General features: G+C 53.7%; 1 protein-coding gene across 2 annotated transcripts; it reads left to right on the top strand.

Annotated features, from left to right (window-relative positions):
• The first annotated feature begins 67 nt into the window (after positions 1 to 67).
• Positions 68 to 23,140, top strand: CAD (carbamoyl-phosphate synthetase 2, aspartate transcarbamylase, and dihydroorotase). 2 transcript variants are annotated; one of them, XM_084793043.1, is made up of 45 exons: positions 68 to 347; positions 553 to 692; positions 3,563 to 3,692; positions 4,429 to 4,571; positions 4,733 to 4,874; positions 5,153 to 5,324; positions 5,492 to 5,677; positions 5,819 to 5,931; positions 6,251 to 6,396; positions 6,639 to 6,770; positions 6,902 to 7,135; positions 7,260 to 7,481; positions 7,664 to 7,852; positions 8,075 to 8,199; positions 8,342 to 8,472; positions 11,898 to 12,010; positions 12,192 to 12,436; positions 12,628 to 12,874; positions 13,191 to 13,289; positions 13,433 to 13,657; positions 13,746 to 13,928; positions 14,053 to 14,271; positions 14,546 to 14,713; positions 15,377 to 15,559; positions 15,638 to 15,742; positions 16,436 to 16,675; positions 16,893 to 16,974; positions 17,171 to 17,337; positions 17,470 to 17,634; positions 17,772 to 17,903; positions 18,128 to 18,329; positions 18,679 to 18,869; positions 18,955 to 19,095; positions 19,274 to 19,375; positions 19,772 to 19,868; positions 20,151 to 20,201; positions 20,477 to 20,521; positions 20,621 to 20,790; positions 20,884 to 20,958; positions 21,378 to 21,590; positions 21,792 to 21,917; positions 22,084 to 22,239; positions 22,329 to 22,430; positions 22,589 to 22,683; positions 22,793 to 23,140. In XM_084793043.1, exons 1-45 carry the CDS (start codon positions 266 to 268, stop codon positions 22,893 to 22,895), a joined length of 6,729 nt encoding a protein of 2,242 aa, XP_084649169.1. In that variant the 5' UTR covers positions 68 to 265; the 3' UTR covers positions 22,896 to 23,140. The 2 variants fall into 2 exon arrangements, with proteins under 2 accessions (XP_084649169.1, XP_084649170.1); XM_084793044.1 differs by lacking the exon at positions 20,151 to 20,201.
• Positions 23,141 to 24,007: the final 867 nt, after the last annotated feature.

The following is a 24,007-nucleotide window of genomic DNA, read 5'->3' as shown; positions in this document are numbered from 1 at the left end:
TCAGCGGTGATGCTGTGGGCCCACCCCCATGGTCCCGCCCCTTACGTGCCCGGCCCCGCCCCTCACGCTGCCGGCTGCCTGCGCCGTCGCAGTCGTGCCTCAACTCAGTACGCTTAGGGCTCCCGCTCGCCGCGCCCGTCCGCTCTCCAGCGCCCCGCGCAGCGAGCCACGTGGACCAACTCCGGCGCGCGGTGTTCCCTTGGTTCCAGTGGGGCTCGCCGCGCCTCCCGCGTCTCTGTGCTCGCCCGGTCTCAGCTCCGACCCCATGGCGGCCCTGGTGTTGGAGGACGGGTCGGTGCTGCAGGGCCGGCCCTTTGGGGCCGCTGTGTCGACTGCTGGGGAAGTGGGTAAGCAAGCCCGAGCGGGCTGCCGATCTCATCCCACTCTGCTTAACCTGTCCTCCCCGCCTGCACACTCCCTCCCCGACTCGGTGCCCCTAGCCCCAGCTCCCTTTCACCGCTCATGACCGAAGCAGTCATCTCTGGGTTTCCTGCGTTCGGGCCAGTGTTCCGATGGGTGCCCTTGCCAGAACTCAGCCTTGCCTTTCTTCAGTGTTTCAGACCGGCATGGTCGGCTACCCAGAGGCCCTCACTGACCCTTCCTACAAAGCTCAGATCTTAGTGCTAACGTACCCTCTCATCGGCAACTACGGCATTCCCTCAGATGAAGAGGACGAGTTCGGCCTGAGCAAGGTAGTCACACCCAGTGCTTTCTCTACATCCTTTCTCAGATAAGAAGTTAACGGTGAAGTGACTACACTGACACTTTGCTAGACATCTTGGAGAAAACAGCCATACACACCAAGGCGACCGTGGTTACAATGTTTTTAGGCACCTTGAAAGGCAGAGAGCTGGAGACCTCAAAGGAGCAACCCCTCTGGGCGTCTTGTGTGTAGTGAAGGCATGGTCCAGGGGAAATGGCAAAGGGTTTATGGGAACAGTTCTCAAATTTGCGCGTAATTTCTAGTTATTTTGTAAGGACCAGGAAAGGATTTTTTTTTCCCCAGTAGCAGAGTCTTAGGCATAAACAATCTTTTAGGTCCTGAACCTTCCTAATACTGGGGCTGCTCAATACAGTTCCTCATATTGTGATGGCCCCCAACCATTATTTTATTTTTGTTGCTACTTCATAACTGTAATTTGGCTTCTGTTGTGAATTGTAAAATATCAGATATTTCCAGTGATCTTAGGCGACCCCTGTAAAAGGGTCATTTGACCCCAAAAGGGTCGAGACCCACAGGTTGAGAAACACTGCTTTAGGCTCATGTAAATTGGTGAGAAACTGGAGACAGGTTATATCCCATGTAGTACTAATGGTTGCCAGTGTATCTAGCATACCAGGGACATTGATCACCATCTGCACTCCTTACTTGGCCTTGTTTCATGATCTGCTTCTCAATAATGTTTACCTATGGGGGGGCAAAAAAAAAAAAAAAAAAAACCTCAAACTTCCTCATACAATGAGGACTGCTCCCATTCTGTGATATCTGGAAAGTAAGTTGCCTCTGAGAGTTAACTGCAAATATCAACATAACCATTAAGTTAGTAGAAGTCACCGTAGCCTGCATGCAATATTTCACAAACCTTGCTGAAGCCTTGATTCCCATCTTACAGGCTGCTTTAGGCTCATGTTAGTTGGTGAGGGCGGGAAGCCGGTCATACCCCTCCTAGTGCCAATGGTTGCCAGTTCATCTGCATACCCGTGACATCATCACCATCCGGACTCCTTCATACAGTCTCAACCGTGCGACCCTGCTTAGCCTGGCACTCCCAGAGATCTACCTGCCTTTGCCTCCCAAGTTGTGACATTAGAAAGGCCTTTTGGTTTTTTTTTTTTTTGTTTCCAAGACAGGGTGTAGCTGTGTAGCCCTGGCTGTTCTGGAACTCACTTTGTAGACCCCCAATAGAATTGGGGGGAGAGAGACCTCCTACAGCCCAGGACATTTACTGTGCTGAAGTTCTGTACTAGGGTCACTCCACTTAGCCTGAGGAGGGCCTGCCACACACCCTTCAGACCCCCTCCTAATCTGTCCCTTAATGATGAGATCACAGGTGTGGTGTGTCATTCTTTTATTCCTATAAGGCCTGAGGCCCTGCTTGTGGCCCAAACTGGCCTCCAGTTTGCAGATGTTTGTCTCAGCTAATGCCAGGATTGCAAATGTCAGTATTTTGCCTTTAAATTAAGTGTAACTTTTTTTTTTGAGACAAGATTTTGCTATTTGTCCCCTCCCTCCTTTCCTGTCTCCTCTGTGTTCCTCAGAGTCTTTTCTTTTTGAGAGAGTGTCTTGCCCTGGCTAGTCTAGTGCTCACTATGTTAAACCGTACCAACTTCAAACTGTCAGCAGTTTTTTTTACCTCCACCCTACATGCCACCAGCCCGGCTTGAATGTAATGTAATCCCTCCCATAAAAGCTTTCCAATTCACATATGCACCCACTCCCTTAGTCTCACTGCTGGGGAAGCAGAGGCAGGCATGGTCTACATAGCTAGTTTCAGGCCTTGTAGTAAGACCCTGCCTCAAAAGAAACAGAAGCCTCTATTTTTGTTTACTGTAATGTGCTTCTCTTGAGTAATAAATGGGTTATTTTTTTTAATGATAATCTAAAATGAAATGGGGAAAATGATATAATCATGTCTGACTGGTAGTGTACCCTGTAAGTAAATAAATATATATTGTTTTTTTCCAAGTGTAGTGCTGGCTGTCCTGGAACTTACTCTAGACCAGACTGGTCTCCAACTCTTGAGTTCCAATTAAAGGAGTGCACCACCATGCCCAGCCAGCTTTATTTATTTGTCTTGTTTGTTTGTTTGTTTTGTTTTTCGAGACAGGGTCTCTCTGTGTTAGACTTGGCTGTTCTGGACTCGCTTTGTAGACCAGGCTGGCCTTGAACTCACAGCAGTCCACCTGCCTCTGCCTCCCGAGTGCTGGGATTAAAGGCGTGCACCGCCACCACGCCTTTGTCTTAAGCTTTGTTTATCGTAATGTTCTTTGTGAATATCTTACTACTCTGTTTTTATCACACTATATAATTAGTATCATGCTTATTTATATTATCTCATTAGTTTCTGGCTCCCTGGGTTAGAAATTCACATTGTGAAGACAAGGGACCTTACCTTCTCTCACTGCTCACTGCCCTTTTATCAACATCTGTTACAAAGCCTGTACCTAGCGAGCATTCAGCAAATGCTTGAGGATTTAGTCTGTGTCAGATACAAGTACATATTCACGACACATTGTAAATAGCAAGGAAGAAGTGGGAGAAAGGGTCAGTCTTAGAAGGCAGCTGGCTTGCAATGGATGTGTAGGAATGGGGGAGACCAGAGAGAGGAGGACTTGTGGGCTCGCCTTTGGACAAGAGGAAATGCCATTTTCTGTTCTCTTGGACACACTGGGCCCGTGTTCAGTGTGGGGCAGTACAAAGTTAGTAAAAGAGGACTGTCCGCAAAAGCCGGGGTGCTTGATGTCCTGTGTGGCTGAGCAGACGGTCGGTGGCCAGGCCGCGGAGGATGTACGTTTGAGAGCTCGCCGACCCTGTACTCCTCACAGTCTCCTCTCTCTGTAGTGGTTTGAGTCCTCGGAGATCCATGTGGCAGGACTGGTGGTGGGAGAATGCTGTCCCACGCCCAGCCACTGGAGCGCCACCTGCACCCTGCATGAGTGGCTGCAGCAGCGAGGCATCCCAGGCCTGCAAGGTATGACAGCAAGCACTGGGGACTCGGGGTCAAGTTCAGGGTGCCTAGGTGGGAAGAAACAGGAGGAGGGAGGTTCCAGCATCTACAGCTGTGTCGCAAAATGTGGGAGGTTGAGATTGGAGAAGAAACTGAACTATTGCTCTGAAGGAAACATTCTAAAGAGAATAAACCCAGCGCCTGCTTTGGTTAGCTAAGCCTGATTCTCATCAGATTTTTACATTGTTAACGTTACATCTGGGTAATGCATGTCTGAAAGGCAGCTCTGCCCCCACTGGGTCATCAAAGCAGATATCTGTTAATATGTGTATGAAATGCAAAAAAAAAATTTTTTTTTTCCTTAACAGAATTGTGTAATTTTGTTGTTGTTGTTGTTGAGGTGGAGAGTGTTGGTTTTGGGTTTTCGAGGCAGGCTATCATGTAGCCCAGGCTTGCTTCAGACTCACTGTGTAGCCAAGGATGTAACTGCCACTTCCCAAGTGCCAGGGCTGTAGACATGCACCACCTTGCCCAGCTCACTTTCCTATTCCTGTAGTGGCATTTAGCATGTTTGTTTTCTTTTAGGAGTTATTTTCAGTAATTAGATCAATCTAGATCATGGTTCAATTTGGATGTGCTATTTGAGGCAAGATTACTCAGCTGTGCTTGACTCGGGGCTGTGGAGTAGAGCGTCCCAGGACATTTCCCCTCACTATTGACTGAGTGGGGACTGCCATCTGAGGCTGTGCTGTTTTGACAGGAGTGGACACTCGGGAGCTGACTAAGAAGCTGCGGGAACAAGGGTCTCTTTTGGGGAAGCTGGTCCAGAATGGGACAGAGCCTTCAGCCCTGCCATTCGTGGACCCCAATGCCAGGCCCCTGGCACCAGAGGTCTCTATCAAGGTACGGAAGGAGAGGGCAGGGCATGCTTGGAGGCAGAACACGAGGGGCTCCTTTTCTGCCCATAATTGGGGTAAACTCAAGGCCTTCGAAGATGGGGTTTGGCATGGGCACGTCTCACGCTTGCTAATCCCAGCTGCCAACTGTTGCTCTTTGTTCCTCAGACTCCACGGGTATTTAATGCAGGTGGTGCCCCTCGGATCTGTGCCCTGGACTGTGGCCTCAAGTATAATCAGATCCGGTGTCTCTGCCAGCTTGGGGCTGAGGTCACCGTGGTACCCTGGGACCACGAGTTAGACACTCAGAGTGAGTATCTGGGGCCCGTCCAGAGGCGCAGCTTGGGTGGAGCAGAAGAGCCGTCTCTCAGAACAGTTGGGCAAGGTCAATATGAGCTGCAAGAAGTTGTGGTCAGGGTGGGTGTGTCTGCTTTATGCTATTTTAGTTATTGTAGTGGGGGGTGCTGTGGGTCTCTCCTGCCATGGGCTCTAGGGGTTGAACTCAGGCCACCAGGCTTGCGAGGAGCTCATCAGCCCTTGCATATCTTTGAAATCCTGTTTTATGGCTCCCTTTTCTGCCCGTTGCAGAATACGACGGTCTCTTCCTGAGTAATGGACCCGGTGATCCTGCCTCTTATCCTGGCGTGGTGTCCACTCTGAGTCGCGTCTTGTCTGAGCCTAATCCCCGGCCTGTGTTTGGGATCTGCCTTGGACACCAGCTGTTGGCTTTAGCCATTGGGGCCAAAACTTACAAGATGAGGTGGGGCTTGTGGGATTTAGGGGCCCACACTTAGCAGTGTCTTGAGAGTTGGGGGTGGTTGGCATGGAAACTGGCCTGGGACCTTCGGGAGTGACGAGATCTAAGAGTCCCAGGTAGTGGGAAAGCGGCCGGGGAAAGGGGTCGTGACTCGGTGTCCCATTCTCCAGATACGGAAACCGAGGCCACAACCAGCCCTGTTTACTGGTGGGCACTGGGCGTTGCTTTCTGACATCCCAGAATCACGGGTTTGCTGTGGATGCAGACTCGCTGCCGGCAGGCTGGGCTCCTCTCTTCACCAATGCCAATGACTGTTCCAACGAGGGCATCGTCCACGACAGCCTGCCTTTTTTCAGGTGAGCATGGGGGTGCAGTGGGGTGATGAGGGGCCGAGAGATGGGACGATCAGACACAGCAGTGGACCTCAGTCCTCTCGAGGCCACTGCTGCTACCATGGCAGTGATATCAGAGGTTTTGTCATTCAATCTCCTCAATAGTGTCCAGTTTCACCCAGAGCACCGAGCTGGCCCTTCAGATATGGAGCTGCTTTTTGATGTATTTCTGGAAACTGTGAGAGAGTCTGTAGCTGGGAACTCTGGGGGCCAGACAGGTAAGCGCCTTCACAGAACCAGGATGTGGACCTAAGAACAGGGCTAGCTCCAGGATGGGTCTAAGATGGGCTTTCCCTAATAGCTAAGTGTGGGAAGGAAGAAGAGAGACAGCGAACCTGGGAGGGTCTGTGCTGTTTCTGTGTAAAGACCCTCCAGAGTGAGGGGGTCTGTGCTGTTTCTGTGTAAAGACCCTCCAGAGTGAGGGGGTCTCTGCTCTCATCCTCTCTCTGCTACTCTGTGCCTTTCTGAAAGTGAGGGCTCTGCTCTGGATGGAGTCCCATTCGCCCTGACACCCCATGACTTTGATTGCACCCACAGTTAGAGAACGGTTGGCTCAGCGTCTCTGTCCCCCTGGGCTTCCCGTTCCTGGCTCTGGGCTTCCACCGCCACGAAAGGTTCTGATCCTAGGCTCAGGGGGCCTCTCCATTGGCCAAGCTGGAGAATTTGACTACTCGGGCTCCCAGGTAAGGCATGTGGCCTCCCATCAGGGTGGCTGGGTGATCCAAAGATTCTTAAGGGGAAGGAGTAAGGCATGGGCATTGTTTGCAGGGAAGAGATGGGGCGAGGGTGAGGGTCCGTCCTGCAGGCATATAGAGGGTTGAGGTTGTCACTAAAGACTGAAAACAAGGAAGGAAAGGAAAGAAATGCTGGCCTAGGGCTTCTGTCTTCTATAGAAGAGGCTGCCAGACCATTTTTGTCCTATTAGGCAATTAAAGCGCTAAAGGAAGAAAACATCCAGACACTGCTGATCAACCCCAACATCGCCACAGTGCAGACCTCTCAGGGGCTGGCCGACAAGGTCTATTTCCTTCCCATAACACCTCACTATGTCACCCAGGTATGACTCAGACAAGGCCGGCCTGAGGAGGGACTCTTGGTGGGCAGAGGGTTTCACTGGTCACTCTGGGCTTTTAAGCTGCTCAGATCTATTCCCTCCTCAGTGCTTTTGACTCCTGCCTCCTACCTCAGGTGATCCGTAATGAACGCCCAGATGGTGTGTTATTGACTTTTGGGGGCCAAACAGCCCTGAACTGCGGCGTAGAGCTGACCAAAGCTGGAGTGCTGGCTCGGTATGGGGTCCGGGTCTTGGGTACACCTGTGGAGACTATTGAGCTGACCGAGGACCGACGAGCCTTTGCTGCCAGGATGGCTGAGATCGGAGAGCACGTAGCCCCCAGCGAAGCAGCAAATTCTCTCGAACAGGTTAGTCGGGTGGTTGGGTAGGAGTAGAAGGCTGTCATTTCCTCTGCATCGTATTTCCTTTGGATCCAAGGGCCCTCGGGCAGTAGGGAATGACTTGTGGGTTCTTGTCTCCCACTCACTGCAGGCTCAGGCAGCTGCCGAGCGACTAGGCTACCCTGTGCTGGTACGAGCGGCCTTTGCCCTGGGTGGTCTTGGTTCTGGCTTTGCTTCCACCAAAGAGGAACTCTCGGCCCTCGTGGCTCCGGCTTTTGCCCACACCAGCCAGGTGCTGATAGACAAGTCTCTAAAGGGCTGGAAGGAGATTGAATATGAGGTGGTGAGAGACGCCTATGGCAACTGTGTAACGGTGAGTGATGGGGCACAGGGTGGCCCAGACAGTCTGAGTTTCCGGAAGAGCAGAGATCTCTTCAGAGAGTTCTCTGCCCTTTGAACTCAGGGCAGCACAGTTCCAGACATAGGACCTGGGGACCTAGCTTCCCCGGCTCTGTTGACTTCCTTGGTTGGTGACCTCCGCTACCCCCACTGTAGGTTTGTAACATGGAGAACTTAGACCCATTGGGCATCCACACTGGTGAGTCCATAGTGGTGGCTCCAAGCCAGACACTGAATGACAGAGAGTACCAGCTTCTGCGACGAACAGCTATCAAGGTCACCCAGCACCTGGGCATTGTCGGAGAGTGCAACGTGCAGTACGCCTTGAACCCAGAGTCTGAGCAGGTGAGGGTGTGAAGCTGGTACCTCGGCCTTTAGGTCTTTGGGCCTTAAGGTTAGGGGCCTTCTTGGCCCTGCTCATCCTAGAGCGAAGCCAGGATTGTCTTGGTTAGAATCGGAGCCTGGGGAGGGCTCTTTCGCTCTCCATCTCTGTCGGGGGCGCAGTCATCTTTCCTTGTTGAGCTGTTTTCTGGGTGACTCACTCTGCATTCGTTTCCTCGTTTGCAGTACTACATCATTGAAGTAAATGCCAGGCTCTCCCGCAGCTCTGCCCTGGCCAGTAAGGCCACGGGCTATCCACTAGCCTATGTGGCAGCCAAGCTAGCATTGGGCATCCCTCTGCCAGAGCTCAGGTATAAGGCGGGGGGGGGGGGGAATCCTGGTGTCAGGGGAGTGGGGTGCTGGAAATATTCACGGGACAAGCTTATGAGAGGGACTGGAAGCTCACCCTGTATGTTCCCTGTCTTTTTGGCACCCCAACTTACTGATGCTCAGGAACTCTGTTACGGGGGGAACGGCAGCCTTTGAACCCAGCCTGGACTACTGTGTGGTAAAGATTCCACGCTGGGACCTCAGCAAGTTCCTGCGTGTCAGTACAAAGATCGGGAGCTGCATGAAGAGTGTTGGTGAGTTTCATACTCCCGTGGTTCCTGAGAGAAACAAGAGTCTACACCAGCGGCTCACAACCTTCGTGGTGCTAGGCTTCTCAACCTGGGCATGGTAGCACACAACTGGGAAGGCAGAGGTAGGCAGGTGTCTATCAATTTGAGACCAGCCCAGTTTACAGAGTGAATTCCAGGCTTGAAAAGCCAACAGACAGACAGACAGGATTTCTCAGAGTTAATGGGTACATTTCAAGTTAGATGGTCCTCCTCATTAGGAGCAGGGGTCAGGGTCATCTGGAAATCTGTGTTGGAATATAGTCCCTGGGCTCAGATTATTTGATCTGTTATTTAACATAGAGTAACTGGAGGGGGCGCAGGAGGAGAGTGGCCTGGTTGAGGCTCACAAAGGAGTAGTGGGTCAAACCAAAAGCCAGGTCCTGCTGGTTGTGAGCCATCGTTCACTGCTTCTCCCATCTTCCTTGAGACACTCCGTCCTCGTGGCGTCTCAGCCACAGCATTGTCAAGTTGATAAATGCCAGTGACGTTTTATTCACTGCTGACTTACTCAAGGGAAGAATGACTGTTGCTTCCCTATGAATCCTTCTTAATTCTTAAATTTTGTTATTATTGTGGTTCTGTGCACGATATATCTGAGGGCAAGGTGTGCACGGCACAGTGCAGATGAGGGAGTCAGGACAATTTTAGTCAGTTCTTTCCTTCCACCTTCACATGAGATCCAGGAATTGAAGTCTGGTCACTGGGCAAGCTCCTTTCAGTGAACCCAAGTCAGCATGGTGCTAAGCATTCTTAGCCTGTCTCCTCCTCTGGCACTTTGTAGGAATTTTTATTGTTGTTGTTTTTTTTTTTTTTTTTTTTAAGTAATTGAGTATGGATGGATTCAAAGAATAGTAAGGTCATCTCCCTGTTATCCAAAGTTTTTAATACTCTAAAGGACAAAGCATTCCAGATGGCGCCATCGTGGTGTGATTAAAGCAAGCCAAATAGCTGGACAGCAGTTCGGGCTGCTGCCATAAACTGCAACAAGTTCCAGCATCCACAATGGAGTTTTGTTTTGTTTTAACACAGAGTTAAGATCAGAGCAGGATAGCAGTAGTTACCAAACAAAGAGCTTCAGCGCTTGACCGGGTTAGACAAGTTCAGTCAAGGGCTATGCAGTGAATTCTGTGCCAGTGCAAACCATAAGTGCGAGACCCTGTCTCAGAAAAGAATCAAAACCTCACCAGATTGTTTTAGAGCACTGTGTGACGGTGCAGTGGTGAAGCGAGCTGGAATCCAACTGGTGTGCCTTGTGGTGCCCTGTCCTTGCCTTGTCTGAGAGGAGCGTGCAGAGGCCACCAGCTGATTTGGATAAGCGTGTCACTGTGCTCCATGTCTCCATTTAGAACAAGAGAGGCTTTTAAACAAGTAAGTCTGAGCTCAGATATTATTGCAGAATTTTTAGAAATCCCACAGCACTGCCAAGATGTCCTTCTGGAGATGAATTTCTGTTATATGAAAATTATAATAAACATGGGAATAGAGCCACAATTAAATTATGGCTGAAATAAGTGGATTGGAAATAGGACAATCAAAGATTGATTCCCAGCTGACACTTTGAAATGTCTTACACTTTTTCCTGTCTTCCTGAAATGCCATCTTCCTCCTGCTAACCTTTTATAACTTTCTTTGTGTTCTTGTTTTTGTCTTTATGAGACAGGCTCTGGCTGTGTAGCCTGGCTAGCCAGCTATCCACTCTGTAGATGAAGTTGGCCAGTAGTCACTATGTAGCCCAGACACTGCCCCCAAACTCTTGCCATCCTCCTGATTCAGTCTCTTGATCCACCCCACCCCCACATGCGTGCTCCAGACAAGATCTCACTATATAGCCATAGCTTGGAACTTGCTCTGTGTAGAACGGTTTGTCCTCCAACTTACAGGATCCTTCTGCCTCTGCTTCACAGATGATGAGGTAACTGGTGTGAGCCACCATGCTTAGCCTTCAAGATACTTTAAGATGGTTAAGTCGCAAGTGATCCTTCCCACTGCTTAGGAACTCAGTTACACTTTATACTATGTATCTAGAACGGGCACTTCTTTGGTGCTATTGGTACTTAACCAGGACTACCCGGTGGCTCTCACCTATTGCCCTTGCTCTCTGGGAGCCTGTTTTTGTTTTATGTACATGGTGTTTTGACTGGGTGTCGGTCCCCTGGAACTGGAGTTGCAGACAGTTGTGACCTGCCATATAGGTGCTGGAAATTGAACCCAGGTCCTCTGGAAGAGCAGCCAGTGCTCTTAACCACTAAGCCATCTCTCCAGCCCCTGGGAATCTTTTCTAAGAAGTAGCCTAAAACAAAAATACTACAGGCTCACTTACAAGGATCAACACGTAAAAGCTAAATGTCCTTTGGTAATTCAACAGTTAAATTATGGGAAACCATGCAGGAGTTGAAGGAGTGCTTATGGGGTTGTGCAGCATGTGGTAGGTGAGCACTTAGGAGGGCAGGGAAACGGAAGTGGGGATGTAAACTGTAATTGTCTATAAAACATATAGGGGAAAGTCCAGGAAGAGAAACTCACTGCTTCTCTGGGTGTGGGTTTGGGTGGGTGCGCTGGTATGCGCCGTGTATGGAAGCCGGAGGACAATCTCAGGTGCTGTCACCACCCCTGACCCTGACCTTCTTCTTCTCTCAAGATTGGCCTGAAACAATTTATAGACTGGCTGGCAGGGTCTTTCTGCGTAGTCCTGGCTGTCTTAAAACTTGCTTTGTTGACCAAGGTGGCCCCCAACTCATAGAGATCCACCTGCCTCTGCCTCCCTGAGTGCTGAGATTAAAAGTGCATGCCACCCATGGGTCTTCAAATCCTTTAAAAAAAAATGCAGTTGAAGGCCGGGCGGTGGTGGTGCACGCCTTTTATCCTAGCACTTGGGAGGCAGAGGCAGGCGGATCGCTGTGAGTTTGAGGCCAGCCTGGTCTACAAAGCGAGTCCAAGACAGCCAAGGCTACACAGAGAAACCCTGTCTCAAAAAAAAGTTGTCTGTGAGTGGATTCTAGAATAGTGGGATCATTTCCCCGTTTTCCAGACTTCTTAATTTCCTAGGATGAAACATTCCAGATGGCGCCATCCTGGTGTGAATAAAGCAAGCCAAATAACTGGACAGCCGTCAGGGGTTTGGGCTGCTGCTGTTAAGTGACAAGTTCCAGTCTCCACAGGCCCGTCTTAGGCCTGCCAACTCCATATTCATGCACAGCACAGTCTGTGCCTGTCTGTGGGAACGACAGGAAAACAGATTGCTTTTAGGCTTCTTAATGGAGAAGGCCCACGAATCCCACCAGCACAGCATGGGAAACCTACCAAGGGTTTAAGCTAAACCCGTGAGTGCGTTCGGTATCCCCACACTACCCGCCCACACCACTCTTAGTCTGGCCATCCTGTTCCTCCAGGTGAAGTCATGGGCATTGGCCGTTCATTTGAAGAGGCCTTCCAGAAGGCCCTGCGCATGGTGGATGAGAACTGTGTGGGCTTTGACCATACGGTGAAGCCGGTCAGCGAGGTGGTAAGCAGCCCTCTTCTGCCAAAAACACCCTGCTGTGGGCCCCGCTCCGTGCTGCCCCCCTGCCAGGGCTTGTTAACAGCAATGGCTGCGGTGACCGTGGTTGGCTGTTTCTCACTTCCCTGGATGTTTCTTCCACCCCTGCCCCGTCCCGCCTCCACCCATGTGCACACTTCCCCAACAGGAGTTGGAGACCCCAACAGATAAGCGGATCTTTGTGGTGGCTGCTGCCCTGTGGGCTGGCTACTCAGTGGAGCGCCTGTACGAACTCACCCGCATCGACTGCTGGTTCCTGCACAGAATGAAGCGCATTGTGACCCATGCCCAGTTGCTGGAACAACACCGCGGACAGCCTTTGCCCCAAGACCTGCTGCACCAGGCCAAGTGCCTCGGCTTCTCAGACAAACAAATTGCCCTTGCAGTCCTGAGGTCAGAGATGGTGTTGAGGGCCTCAAGCCAAGAAGTGTGGGGCGGGAGCATTTACATCAGGAGGGTCATTGGTGGAGCACCTTGGAAGTTCTTGCTTTCATCTATGCATGGGATGTTTTCCTTTCTACCCCTGCTTGCTTCATCAGTCGGCCTATACTCTGTTCCTAAGGCCCGTGTCTCTGTTCCTTTAGCACAGAGCTGGCTGTTCGGAAGCTACGGCAGGAACTGGGCATCTGCCCAGCGGTCAAACAGATTGACACGGTTGCAGCTGAGTGGCCAGCCCAGACAAATTACCTGTACCTGACATACTGGGGCAACACCCATGACCTCACCTTTCGGACACCCCACGTCCTGGTCCTTGGCTCTGGCGTCTACCGCATTGGCTCCAGTGTTGAGTTCGACTGGTGTGCTGTGGGCTGCATCCAGCAGCTCCGCAAGGTCAGAGTCCTTGCCTCCTCACTTTCCTGCTCTCCGTGTCAGGTCCTGGGTCTTCCTATTAGTTAGGAATGAATATAAGCCTTTTTTTTTTTTTTTTTAATTTTAAAAAACAAATAAAAACCTTCTGTTATAGGCTTTGGGTAGGGACTTTCCTTAAGTTCTCTTGTCCCTCTGGCTGCCTGAATCTCCTCCCCGACTTGTTGCCTACCTATATAGCCGTCTCACGGGAAACCAGGCTGGCTTGCTGCGGTGGGGTCTTTGGCTTAGCTTCCCTGTGCTTCGTCTTAATCACTAATGTGGCGGCTCCCCACGGCAGATGGGCTATAAGACCATCATGGTGAACTACAACCCAGAGACCGTCAGCACCGACTATGACATGTGCGACCGACTCTACTTTGACGAGATCTCTTTTGAGGTGAGGGGGATAAGGCTACCAAGGTGCCCAGGGGATGAGTGCGGCAGGCCGGGCAGCCTAATTCTTTGCTACCTCATGAGATGGAGGGAAGCAAGAAGGCCTACCCCAGCCCTCTGCTGCCTTTGGTCTTTCCGGTCCTCCAGGTGGTGATGGACATCTATGAGTTAGAGAACCCTGAGGGCGTGATCCTGTCCATGGGTGGGCAGCTGCCCAACAACATGGCCATGGCCTTACATCGGCAGCAGTGCCGAGTGCTGGGCACCTCCCCCGAAGCCATCGACTCAGCCGAAAACCGATTCAAGTTCTCCCGGCTCCTGGATACCATTGGTATCAGCCAGCCTCAGTGGCGTGAGCTCAGTGACCTCGAGGTAAGCTGGGGCCTGGCAGGGGTGCCTGGGGCTGCACGTTGTGTGCGGGTGAGTCTGGCCAGCCTCACTGAGCTCCCTGTCTTCGCAGTCTGCTCGCCAGTTCTGCCAGACTGTGGGGTACCCCTGCGTAGTACGCCCCTCCTATGTGCTCAGCGGTGCTGCTATGAATGTGGCCTACACTGATGGGGACCTGGAGCGCTTCCTGAGCAGTGCAGCAGCTGTCTCTAAGGAGCACCCCGTGGTCATCTCCAAATTCATCCAGGAAGCAAAGGTGAGGACCTCTCCCGCCAGCGCCAGAGAGACTGTGGTCTCGCTGAGTCATAGGCATGGAGGCCCAGGAAGGACGGGGAAAAAACCGCCCTGTCCTTCAGCCCGATGCCTTTGTCTGCCTCCAGGAGATTGACGTGGACGCCGTGGCCTGTGATGGCGTCGTGTCGGCCATTGCCATCTCTGAACACGTGGAGAATGCAGGTGTGCATTCAGGTGATGCCACGCTGGTGACCCCCCCGCAAGACATCACCCCCAAAACTCTGGAGCGGATCAAAGCCATTGTGCATGCTGTGGGCCAAGAGCTGCAGGTTACAGGGCCCTTCAATCTGCAGCTCATTGCCAAGGTAATAAGTCGACAGGAAGAGACAGAAGCCTACAGTCCACCCATGTCCCCTGCTGTTCACTGCCACAGAGGGGCATTCTCTTACCCGCACCCATGTAGGCAGCACAGCTGGGGGTAGGGTTGTTTCTAGAGCCCACAGCAGTGCCCGGGCTGGGAACAGTCATCCAGTTAATGTACTCTCACTGAGTCGAGAGTGAGAGTGTGAGCCGAGGTCAGTAGAGTAGTGTCAGCACGTCTGAGCGCCACAAGGCCTGACCTCAAGTTCTGTCCCCTAGGATGACCAGCTGAAAGTTATCGAATGCAACGTGCGTGTCTCTCGCTCCTTCCCCTTTGTGTCCAAGACACTAGGTGTTGACCTAGTGGCCTTGGCCACGAGGATCATCATGGGGGAGAAAGTAGAGTCTGTGGGGCTCATGACCGGCTCTGGAGTTGTGGGAGTGAAGGTAAGTGTTGGGGGGGCGGTGCAGAGGCCCTTGAGCCTGGTGTACAAATCCCCAATTGTTACAAAAATCTCAGGTCTAAAACTAGATGGCTTTGTAAACTGTGGAACACCTGACTGCTTTGTTTAATTAATTGATAATTTTTTGAGCTACTAGAAACTTAAACCCAGGGCCTCAGGCATGAGAGGCAAGTGCTCTGCCGCTGAGCTAAGGCAGAGATCTCCATGAGTAGGTGAACTCTCACCCACTCGAGGCATTGCCCAACCATAATAAAGTGGCCATCATCTCTTAAGAGCTTAAAATGTAGGAGGCAAAAGAAGCTTGGTCCAAAAATAGCTTCTTATGGAACAGTCTGTGATACACCTACATAGCCCAGCCATAAGCCAAATGTACGAGGAGGTTAGAGACAGGTGGTGGTGTTTCCAGGGGTGTGTTCTGGGGAAGCCTGGGAGACCGTGGTACTGAACCAAGTCTAGGGGAGGGTAAGGCTTTGCCAGCTCCTTTCTGGGCTGTGTCCAGGGCCAGGGAACGGCCACAGTGGAGGCAGCGTGGAAGTAGCAGGGCCGCTAGAGCAGCAGGAGGGCCAGCCCTGCCGTGTGGGTGTGATGGGGACAGGGCCCCCCTGCTGCCTCTTCCCCTGACATGTTGGTCCTCCTGCTCCCCCAGGTGCCTCAGTTCTCCTTCTCCCGCTTGGCTGGTGCTGATGTGGTGCTGGGCGTAGAGATGACCAGCACTGGGGAGGTGGCCGGCTTCGGAGAGAGCCGCTGTGAGGCCTATCTCAAAGCCATGCTCAGCACCGGCTTCAAGATCCCAAAGAAGAACATCCTGCTCACCATTGGCAGCTACAAGGTACCAGGGCCACCGGGGAGGGGAGGCGGAAGTCACACAGCTGCGGCTCCCTGGGCTCAACTTGCCTCCTCTTTTTAGAACAAAAGTGAGCTGCTCCCCACGGTGCGGCTGCTGGAGAGCCTGGGCTACAGCCTCTATGCCAGCTTGGGCACAGCTGACTTCTACACTGAGCATGGTGTCAAGGTACATAGCCCCCCAGCACCATCCCCTGAAGGCCCCAAAGGAGTCTCTGCTTTTCCCCTTGCCCCAGTGTAGAACAAGTAGGGAGGGTAAGAAAGCAGAGACGGTTCTCGAAGGCTAATAATGTTCTTGTTTTTTCTTCCCAAATCCTGTGGGTATGTATATGTGTGTGAGCTCATACTGCTGGTAGTGACCTGGTTTCTTTGATATAGTAGAAATGCTTTTTCTGAGCTGGGAGCAATGGCTCACGCCTGTAACCCCAACCCTCAGGGCGGCAGAGGCAGGAGGATCTCTGTGAGGTCAAGGCCAGCCTGGTCTACAAAGGGAGGCAGGACAGTCAAGGCTACACAAAGAAACCGTGTCTTAGCCGGACATGTTGGCACACGCCTTTAATCCCAGCACTTGGGAGGCAGAGGCAGGTAGATCGCTGTGAGTTTAAGGCCAGCCTGGTCTACAAGGGGAGTCCAGGACAGCCAAGGCTACACAGAGAAATTCTGTCTCAAGGAAGGAAAAAAAAAGAAACCCTGTCTTGAAAAAGAAATGCTCTTTCTGTTGAGGACCATACCTTGCCAGTAGCAAATAGAGGCAGTCTCTAGTCCTGAAGACTGTGGATTCTCCTCCTCCTCATGGGCCAGATCCTTTGAGACGTTTGCTGGGATGAGCTAGCTGGCTTTGACCTTCATTCTGGGCTGGCAGGTGACAGCTGTGGACTGGCACTTTGAAGAGGCTGTGGATGGTGAGTGCCCACCACAGCGGAGCATCTTGGACCAGCTGGCCGAGAATCACTTTGAGCTTGTGATTAACCTGTCGATGCGCGGGGCTGGGGGTCGGCGCCTTTCCTCCTTCGTCACCAAGGGCTACCGTACCCGGCGCCTGGCCGCTGACTTCTCTGTGCCCCTCATCATCGACATCAAGTGCACCAAACTCTTTGTGGAGGTAACACGGCCCCGCGCCTTGGCGTGACGGGCGCTGGAGTGGGCGGGTGCAGATGCGGTATGAAAAGGGCATGGTGGTAATGGGAGAGCTTTGCGCCTCCAGAGGCAGTGAGGTGGTATGGAGAGAAAAAGAAGGGTTCTGGAGGAACTGGGTCCCCCCGCCCCTCCCAGAGCCGCCCTTCCTTTAAAGCTGCCCTGACTGTGCTTTCCACTTGCAGGCCCTAGGCCAGATCGGGCCAGCCCCTCCTCTGAAGGTGCATGTAGACTGCATGACTTCCCAGAAGCTAGTGCGGCTGCCTGGTGAGTCTGTGGGACACTGCTGGCGGCTGCCTAGAGGCTCTTGGGATGTCTGCCCTGGACTCTACAGACTGAAGGCCAGAGAATCTCCGGTTCTGAACTCTCTCTGTCCATGGTGCCCTTGACTGAGGAACGTGTGTCAGTGTCTGTGACTTCTCCCACTCCAACTCTGATCTTGCCCCCCAACTTACTCTCCTAGGACTGATTGACGTCCATGTACACCTTCGGGAACCAGGTGGGACACACAAAGAGGACTTTGCCTCAGGCACAGCTGCTGCCTTGGCTGGCGGTGTCACCATGGTTTGTGCCATGCCTAACACCCGGCCCCCAATCATTGACGCCCCTGCTCTGGCCCTTGCCCAGAAGGTGAGCCACTATACCCCTGCCTTCTTGAACCTCTTTTCTCTCTGTCCTTCCTGTAACCCAGGCTACTGGTACCTTGCCGACGTGTGTGGGCATGCGTGCCTGCGAACCTCACCTCGTGTGTTTCCTCTCTAGCTGGCAGAGGCCGGGGCCCGCTGTGACTTTGCCCTATTCCTTGGGGCCTCATCTGAAAATGCAGGGACCCTGGGTGCTGTGGCCGGGTCTGCCGCAGGCCTGAAGCTCTACCTCAACGAGACCTTCTCTGAGCTGCGGCTGGACAGTGTGGCCCAGTGGATGGAGGTAGACAGGATATCACCGCTCTATGCCTTGTCTACATGGGCTGCCAGCAGAGGGGGCATTCCGAGGGCCCTGGGCTCTGATGTGCACAGGGAATCAAAGGTTCATCACTTACTCCCGTCACTTCTTTCTGTCTGCAGCATTTTGAAACCTGGCCTTCCCACCTCCCTATTGTGGCCCACGCAGAGCGGCAGAGTGTTGCCGCGGTCCTTATGGTGGCTCAGCTGACCCAGCGCCCAGTGCACATATGTCATGTGGCTCGGAAGGAAGAGGTAAGAGTTCATCAGAGGTCCTGGTATCCCTGTCACTTTCCCAGTAAGACGAAAGGTCACCTGAAGTCCTTGGAGGCAGGAAGGGGTAGGGGAGCCTAAGCCCGGTACTCTTGGCACATTTGGCCCTCAGTGTCCTGAGAGAATGCCAAGTATAGAGACTTTGTAGGGCAGGGCATGTTGGGGGCAGGGGGAGCCTCCAGTGGACTGGCCTACTCTCTCCGCAGATCCTGCTGATTAAAACTGCAAAGGCGCAGGGGCTGCAGGTAACGTGTGAGGTTGCACCTCACCACCTGTTCCTAAACCGGGAAGACCTGGAGCGCCTGGGACCTGGGAAGGGAGAGGTCCGGCCTGAGCTTGGTTCCAGAGAGGATATGGAGGCCCTGTGGGAGAATATGGCTGCCATCGACTGCTTTGCCTCAGACCACGGTGAGCGGGCCCAGCGTGCATCTCCTGCCTCAGTACACTTGTGCCCCCAACTCAAGCTGTGGGGCAGCCCTAGGAAGAAAGAGGCGGCCAGGCCAGGACTCTGGGTCCCATGACTTCAGGGACTCGGAGCTTGCTCTGTGACGGGCACTTGACAAGTACTGCTCGAAAGAATGAAGATGTGTGCATTGTAAATGAGGCTTTGTGCGCAGTGGCCAAGTCCCAGAGGGGAGCAGCAGGGGGAAACACGTCCGCTGGGGTTGGCAGTGAGGACAGTAGCATTGCTTGTGGTGGAGTCTTGGGATGAAGTGACCGAGCCTGCCTCCTAGAGTGATGGCTCTTTGTCTTACAGCTCCCCATACCTTGGAGGAGAAGTGTGGGCCCAACCCTCCACCCGGCTTCCCTGGGCTAGAGACTATGTTACCGCTGCTGCTGACAGCCGTGAGCGAGGGCCGCCTCAGTCTGGATGACCTGCTGCAGCGACTGCACCACAATCCCAGGCGGATCTTCCACCTGCCCCTTCAGGAGGACACCTATGTAGAGGTGTGGGTGGGGACAAGGGCCCGGAGTTGGGGGAGATTTCCATCCTCAAAGCTGTACCCTATGTAACCCTTGACCCTTCGGACAGGTGGATTTGGAGCATGAGTGGACAATCCCTAGCCACATGCCCTTCTCTAAGGCTCACTGGACCCCATTTGAAGGGCAGAAGGTGAAGGGCACTATCCGCCGTGTGGTCTTGCGAGGAGAGGTTGCCTATATCGATGGGCAGGTAAGTGTGTGGCCCCAGCTTGTCTCAATAGTGAGCTCTTGGGCACCATTTTCATTTTACTTGGTGCCCAATACAGACCCACTGCCCAGGTGACTTTTTCTTGCTGCTGTCTGCTTCTCTAAGAGCCTCTGTGTGGACTCCCTTCCTCCCCCTCATGTCCCTGGCTTTCTGTGTGCAGGTGCTGGTGCCCCCAGGCTATGGACAAGATGTACGGAAGTGGCCCCAGGGGGCTGTTCCCCAGCCTCCTCCTTCAACCCCTGTCGCCACAGAAATAACCACGGTAATCACTGTCCCTGAGCTGGATCTGGCCATCAGCCCGGAGGCGTGCCCTAAGGCTGGGCTGGCGGCAGTTTCACTGTCGAAAAGTGCTGCACTCCATAGATTAAATCACACTACCAGCTTCCCTGCTCTGCAGAGCAGCCTTAGCTTTCAGTTTAGGACACCAACTCTGAGAATCACAAGCCTGGCTGTTAATGTGTCTGCCCAGGCCTTGTGGCTAGATTGGTACATACCTCCAAAAGGCCAGCGTGTCTGACAATATGTTGGGAGGCTCCGGCAGTGCAGAGGTGGGGTGGGGTGGACTCTGCGCACAGGAGGCCACTGGCTTTTCCTGAAGGGTTGTGTGGGAGCCAACAGGAGTCTGACTTTTCAACAAGCTGGGCCATCTCCATTGCAGACACCGGAGAGACCGCGCCGAGTCATCCCAGGCCTTCCTGATGGCCGGTTCCACTTGCCACCCCGGATCCACCGAGCCTCTGACCCAGGTTTGCCAGGTAAGAGGGGTTCCTGTGGCACAGGATGCAGGTTCCTCCTGCTGACGTGTACAGGGATGGGTGCTGTTCCACGTAGCATCTGTAGTGAGTCAGGGTTGGGGGCTCAATTGCCCAGGAACTGATTCAGGCTCATTTCAGGACTTCTTTGTTCCCTACCTGCCATGCTTCCTTCCCTTGCCCCCAGTCTGGTCCACCGTACCCTACTTTGACTAAGGTAGTTATTACAGCGTGAAGTAAGCGTCTCATAGCGTCTTCTCACAGGCATTTTTTTGTTGTGAGCAGCTATGTACCTCCGCCCAGGAGCTGGGATCTCATGGGGCAGCCGAGCGTGGGGTAAATCCCGCTTGCTGGTTGGTGTGAATTTGGCCATTCCTCTGCCTCAGATCCTATGACAGCTGGGAAGGCCCTGGGAGGGTACACTTGGCACATACAGCACAGGGAGTCCGGGATCCTTCTCCAAAGCCGCTGCCTCCTTCCTGCCCTCCCCTAACCTGCTGTAGCACCTGATTTGAGGTGGCATTAACACAAGCACCTGGAGTAGAGGTTGTTGTAATTTGGGCCCGCCACATCACAGCCACCAGGTGACCTCTGTCTGTTGTCATTTGCAGCCGAGGAACCCAAAGAGAAGCCATCCAGGAAGGTAGTGGAGCCAGGTGAGCCCACACTGATGCATAGTCACCTGGGGGCCTCTGTAATCTGAGTCAAGTAGGGGAGCCCGCTGACCAGCCTGTTCTCCCCACCCCTCGCCGCAGAGCTGATGGGAACCCCCGACGGCCCCTGCTACCCCGCACCGCCAGTACCTCGACAGGCATCACCCCAGAACCTGGGCTCTTCTGGCCTCCTGCACCCCCAGACTTCACCCCTGCTGCACTCACTAGTGGGCCAACACATCTTGTCTGTCAAGCAGTTCACTAAGGACCAGGTGCCTGGGGGGGAGGGGGCAGCAGCGACAGCTGGAGCTGAGGCTGGAGAGTGGGCGGCAGGACCTGGGAGGCTGACGTGAGTTCTTTCATAGATGTCTCACCTGTTCAACGTGGCGCACACACTGCGGATGATGGTGCAGAAAGAGCGGAGCCTCGACATCCTAAAGGTCAGGGCTGCGGCTTTCAGCCTTCACTGGCTCCTGTGGGCAGGGCTGTGCAGTGGACAGTGGGTCTGCCTGGTGCGTGGTCCCTTCATGTATGCATACAGACTGCTCGGCCAGCAGCTCTTTTCTGGAAGGTCCTCCTGGTCTGGACCAGCGCCCTTGGCTTCCTCCCAGAACGGATTGACCCTACATATGGGGGTCATCTGGTCTGCATGAGGGTAGTCCCAGGAGACAGCTCTGGGGTCATACACACAGCCATGGCTTTAGTAGCGAGTCACGAGTGTAGGAACGGCCTGCTGGGCCAGGTCTCAGAGGAGGGTCTCAGCACCATCTGGTGTCAGTGGGGAGGTGAGTGCCGCCCTGTGCTCATTCCCAGGGCACACACACACACACATACCCTTTCCACTTTGTCCTTTCCCCAGGGGAAAGTCATGGCCTCCATGTTCTACGAGGTGAGCACCCGCACTAGTAGCTCCTTTGCCGCAGCCATGGCCCGCCTTGGAGGCGCCGTTCTCAGCTTCTCAGAAGCCACATCCTCTGTCCAGAAGGGCGAGTCCCTTGCCGACTCGGTGCAGACCATGAGTTGCTATGCTGATGTCGTTGTGCTCCGGCACCCTCAGCCTGGAGCTGTGGAGGTGAGGCCAGCCTTACCCTGAGACAGGGTGGCCAAGGCTGAACTCGGGAACATAATGTCCCTTCTGCCCACATTTTCTGTGACCACATGTCTTAGGTTGGGCTAGGTGGGTGAAGGGACCCAGGGCATGCAGAGGGCAGGCGAGGAGAGCCTTCCAAGTTGGAGAAGGCAGGATTCTCCACGCTGCTCCCTGTCCTCAAAGCTGGCGGCCAAGCACTGTCGCAGGCCGGTGATCAATGCTGGGGATGGAGTTGGAGAACACCCTACGCAGGCCCTGCTGGACATCTTCACCATCCGGGAGGAGCTGGGCACGGTCAATGGCATGACGGTGAGGGCAGCAGGGACTGGAGGTCTGAGTGGGAGTCTAGGCCAGGGTGTGCTGTACCCAGGAAGCCTGGGCACTAGCTAGTCCTGAGGCCTGAGAGTTTGAAATGGTGGGGTGGGTGTCAGGGTGCCTGTTGTGAGTCCGCCTGGTGAACGACTGCCTCCCTTAGATCACCATGGTAGGTGACCTGAAGCATGGGCGCACAGTGCACTCCCTGGCCTGCCTGCTCACCCAGTACCGAGTGAGCCTACGCTACGTGGCACCTCCCAGCCTGCGCATGCCACCCAGTGTGCGGGACTTCGTGGCCTCCCGGGGCACCAAGCAGGTGAGATCCTGATGGCTCAGCCCACACCGGGGACCCAGGGCTTGGGTGGTGAGAGCTCAGCACTGCATTCCCTGGGGTTCTCTCTCCAGGAGGAGTTTGAGAGCATTGAGGAGGCGTTGCCTGACACTGATGTACTCTACATGACTCGGATCCAGAAAGAACGATTCGGCTCTGCCCAGGAATACGAAGCTGTGAGTACAGGCTTAATGCGGAAGCCCGGAGGTGGGCGGAAGGGGCACGGGCTAGAGCCGAGCTCTTAAGTTCCAGATCCCTCTGTTGGAGCCCCAGCTGTGTGCTCTCTGGCCATTTCTGCCCTGAGTCTCTAATGGGGCCCCTCCCTCCCTTACAGTGCTTTGGACAGTTCATTCTCACTCCCCACATCATGACCCGGGCCAAGAAAAAGATGGTGGTGATGCATCCGATGCCCCGGGTCAATGAGATAAGGTGATGGGCTCCCCTGTCCTAGGAATCCCTGGGGCTGGCTGTGGGGAGAGGCCTCCGCCTGAATAGGCTCTCCAGGAGCTGTGCGGTCACGCTTTTCCTTCTCTTGCAGTGTGGAGGTGGACTCAGACCCCCGAGCAGCCTATTTCCGCCAAGCCGAGAACGGCATGTACATCCGCATGGCCCTGCTTGCCACCGTGCTGGGCCGTTTCTAGGACCCAGGCCCAGCTGCTGGGCAAGGAATCCCAACGCCCCCCACGGGGGCAGCACACTTAGCAGGCCTCCTGGAGCAGACAAATAGCCTAAGCGCACATCTATACAAACTGGCTCCAGACTAGAGTGCTCTCTGGCTTGGGGGTGTAGTCTCAGATACTGGGGGCCCCTCTGCCTCATCTCTGTTCTTACATCTCAAATCTGTACAGTTACTTTTCTACCGACTATAATAAAAAGCCAAACAGTTCCTGGTTCCTCATGAGTACCATGGGCGAGCAGAGGGTGCCTGTGGTAGGATGACAGACCCCCCACTGGGCTCTGTGGGGGTTCAGGCTGACACTTGTTTCCCTAACATCAAAGCTCTCCCAGAGACTCTGGCTTGTGTCCAGCCTATTCTGGGTTAAGCTGCAGTCTGTGTCCCAAGCAGCGGGGCTTGGCCTTCTTGGGAGAACACCCAGGTTCTGCTGAAAGGGAGGCTGTGCCCTGGGTGGGGGCTGCTGAGATCCACTGTCCTCCGGGCGTTAACTCTTTCTGATTAGCCACATCCTTCAGTGGCCTGGATCGCCAGCACATCCTCAGAACCTTGTCCTGGGGCCCTCCAGCTGTCATCAGTATGGGGAACCCGTCTTACCATCCCTGGGGGCCACTGCCTGATGCCATGGAGACCTGAGCAGCCTTTGGCCTGGAGCCCTGTGGTAGGCACTAAGGCGGAGTAGCTCTTGTGACTGCAGGTGAGGGCTGAGGAGCAGCCGTTCTGGTCCATGAACTTGAACAACATAGGCTTGACTTGCCATGCCCTCGGCCCACAGCACTGTGTGCAGGGGGGGTGCAGAGTAGGAGAATTAACTCGCCCCTGCCTTTTGTTTGTTTTCAGTTTTTTTAAGCAAAGCCTTACCGTATCTCCCAGGTGTGTCTGGAATTGCTCAATAACTCACACTGTCCTCAGGTTTGCAGTCTCCCTCCTTCTGCTTCCCAGGTCTGCGATTGTAAGCCTGTACCATCACATCTGGTCTTCCTTAGATTTCCAGTGTAGGTTATAAGAAAAGCATCCAGTCATCGGTACCCAATGGTCTAAGCTGCCCAGGCACCATTCAAGAAAATGTCTTCCCTCAGA

Source organism: Acomys minous, assembly GCF_964271855.1.
Source record: "Acomys minous genome assembly, chromosome: 8".
Classification (NCBI taxonomy): domain Eukaryota; kingdom Metazoa; phylum Chordata; class Mammalia; order Rodentia; family Muridae; genus Acomys; species Acomys minous.
Note: the sequence above shows the minus strand (reverse complement) of the source record. Positions and strands in the feature narration are given on the sequence as shown.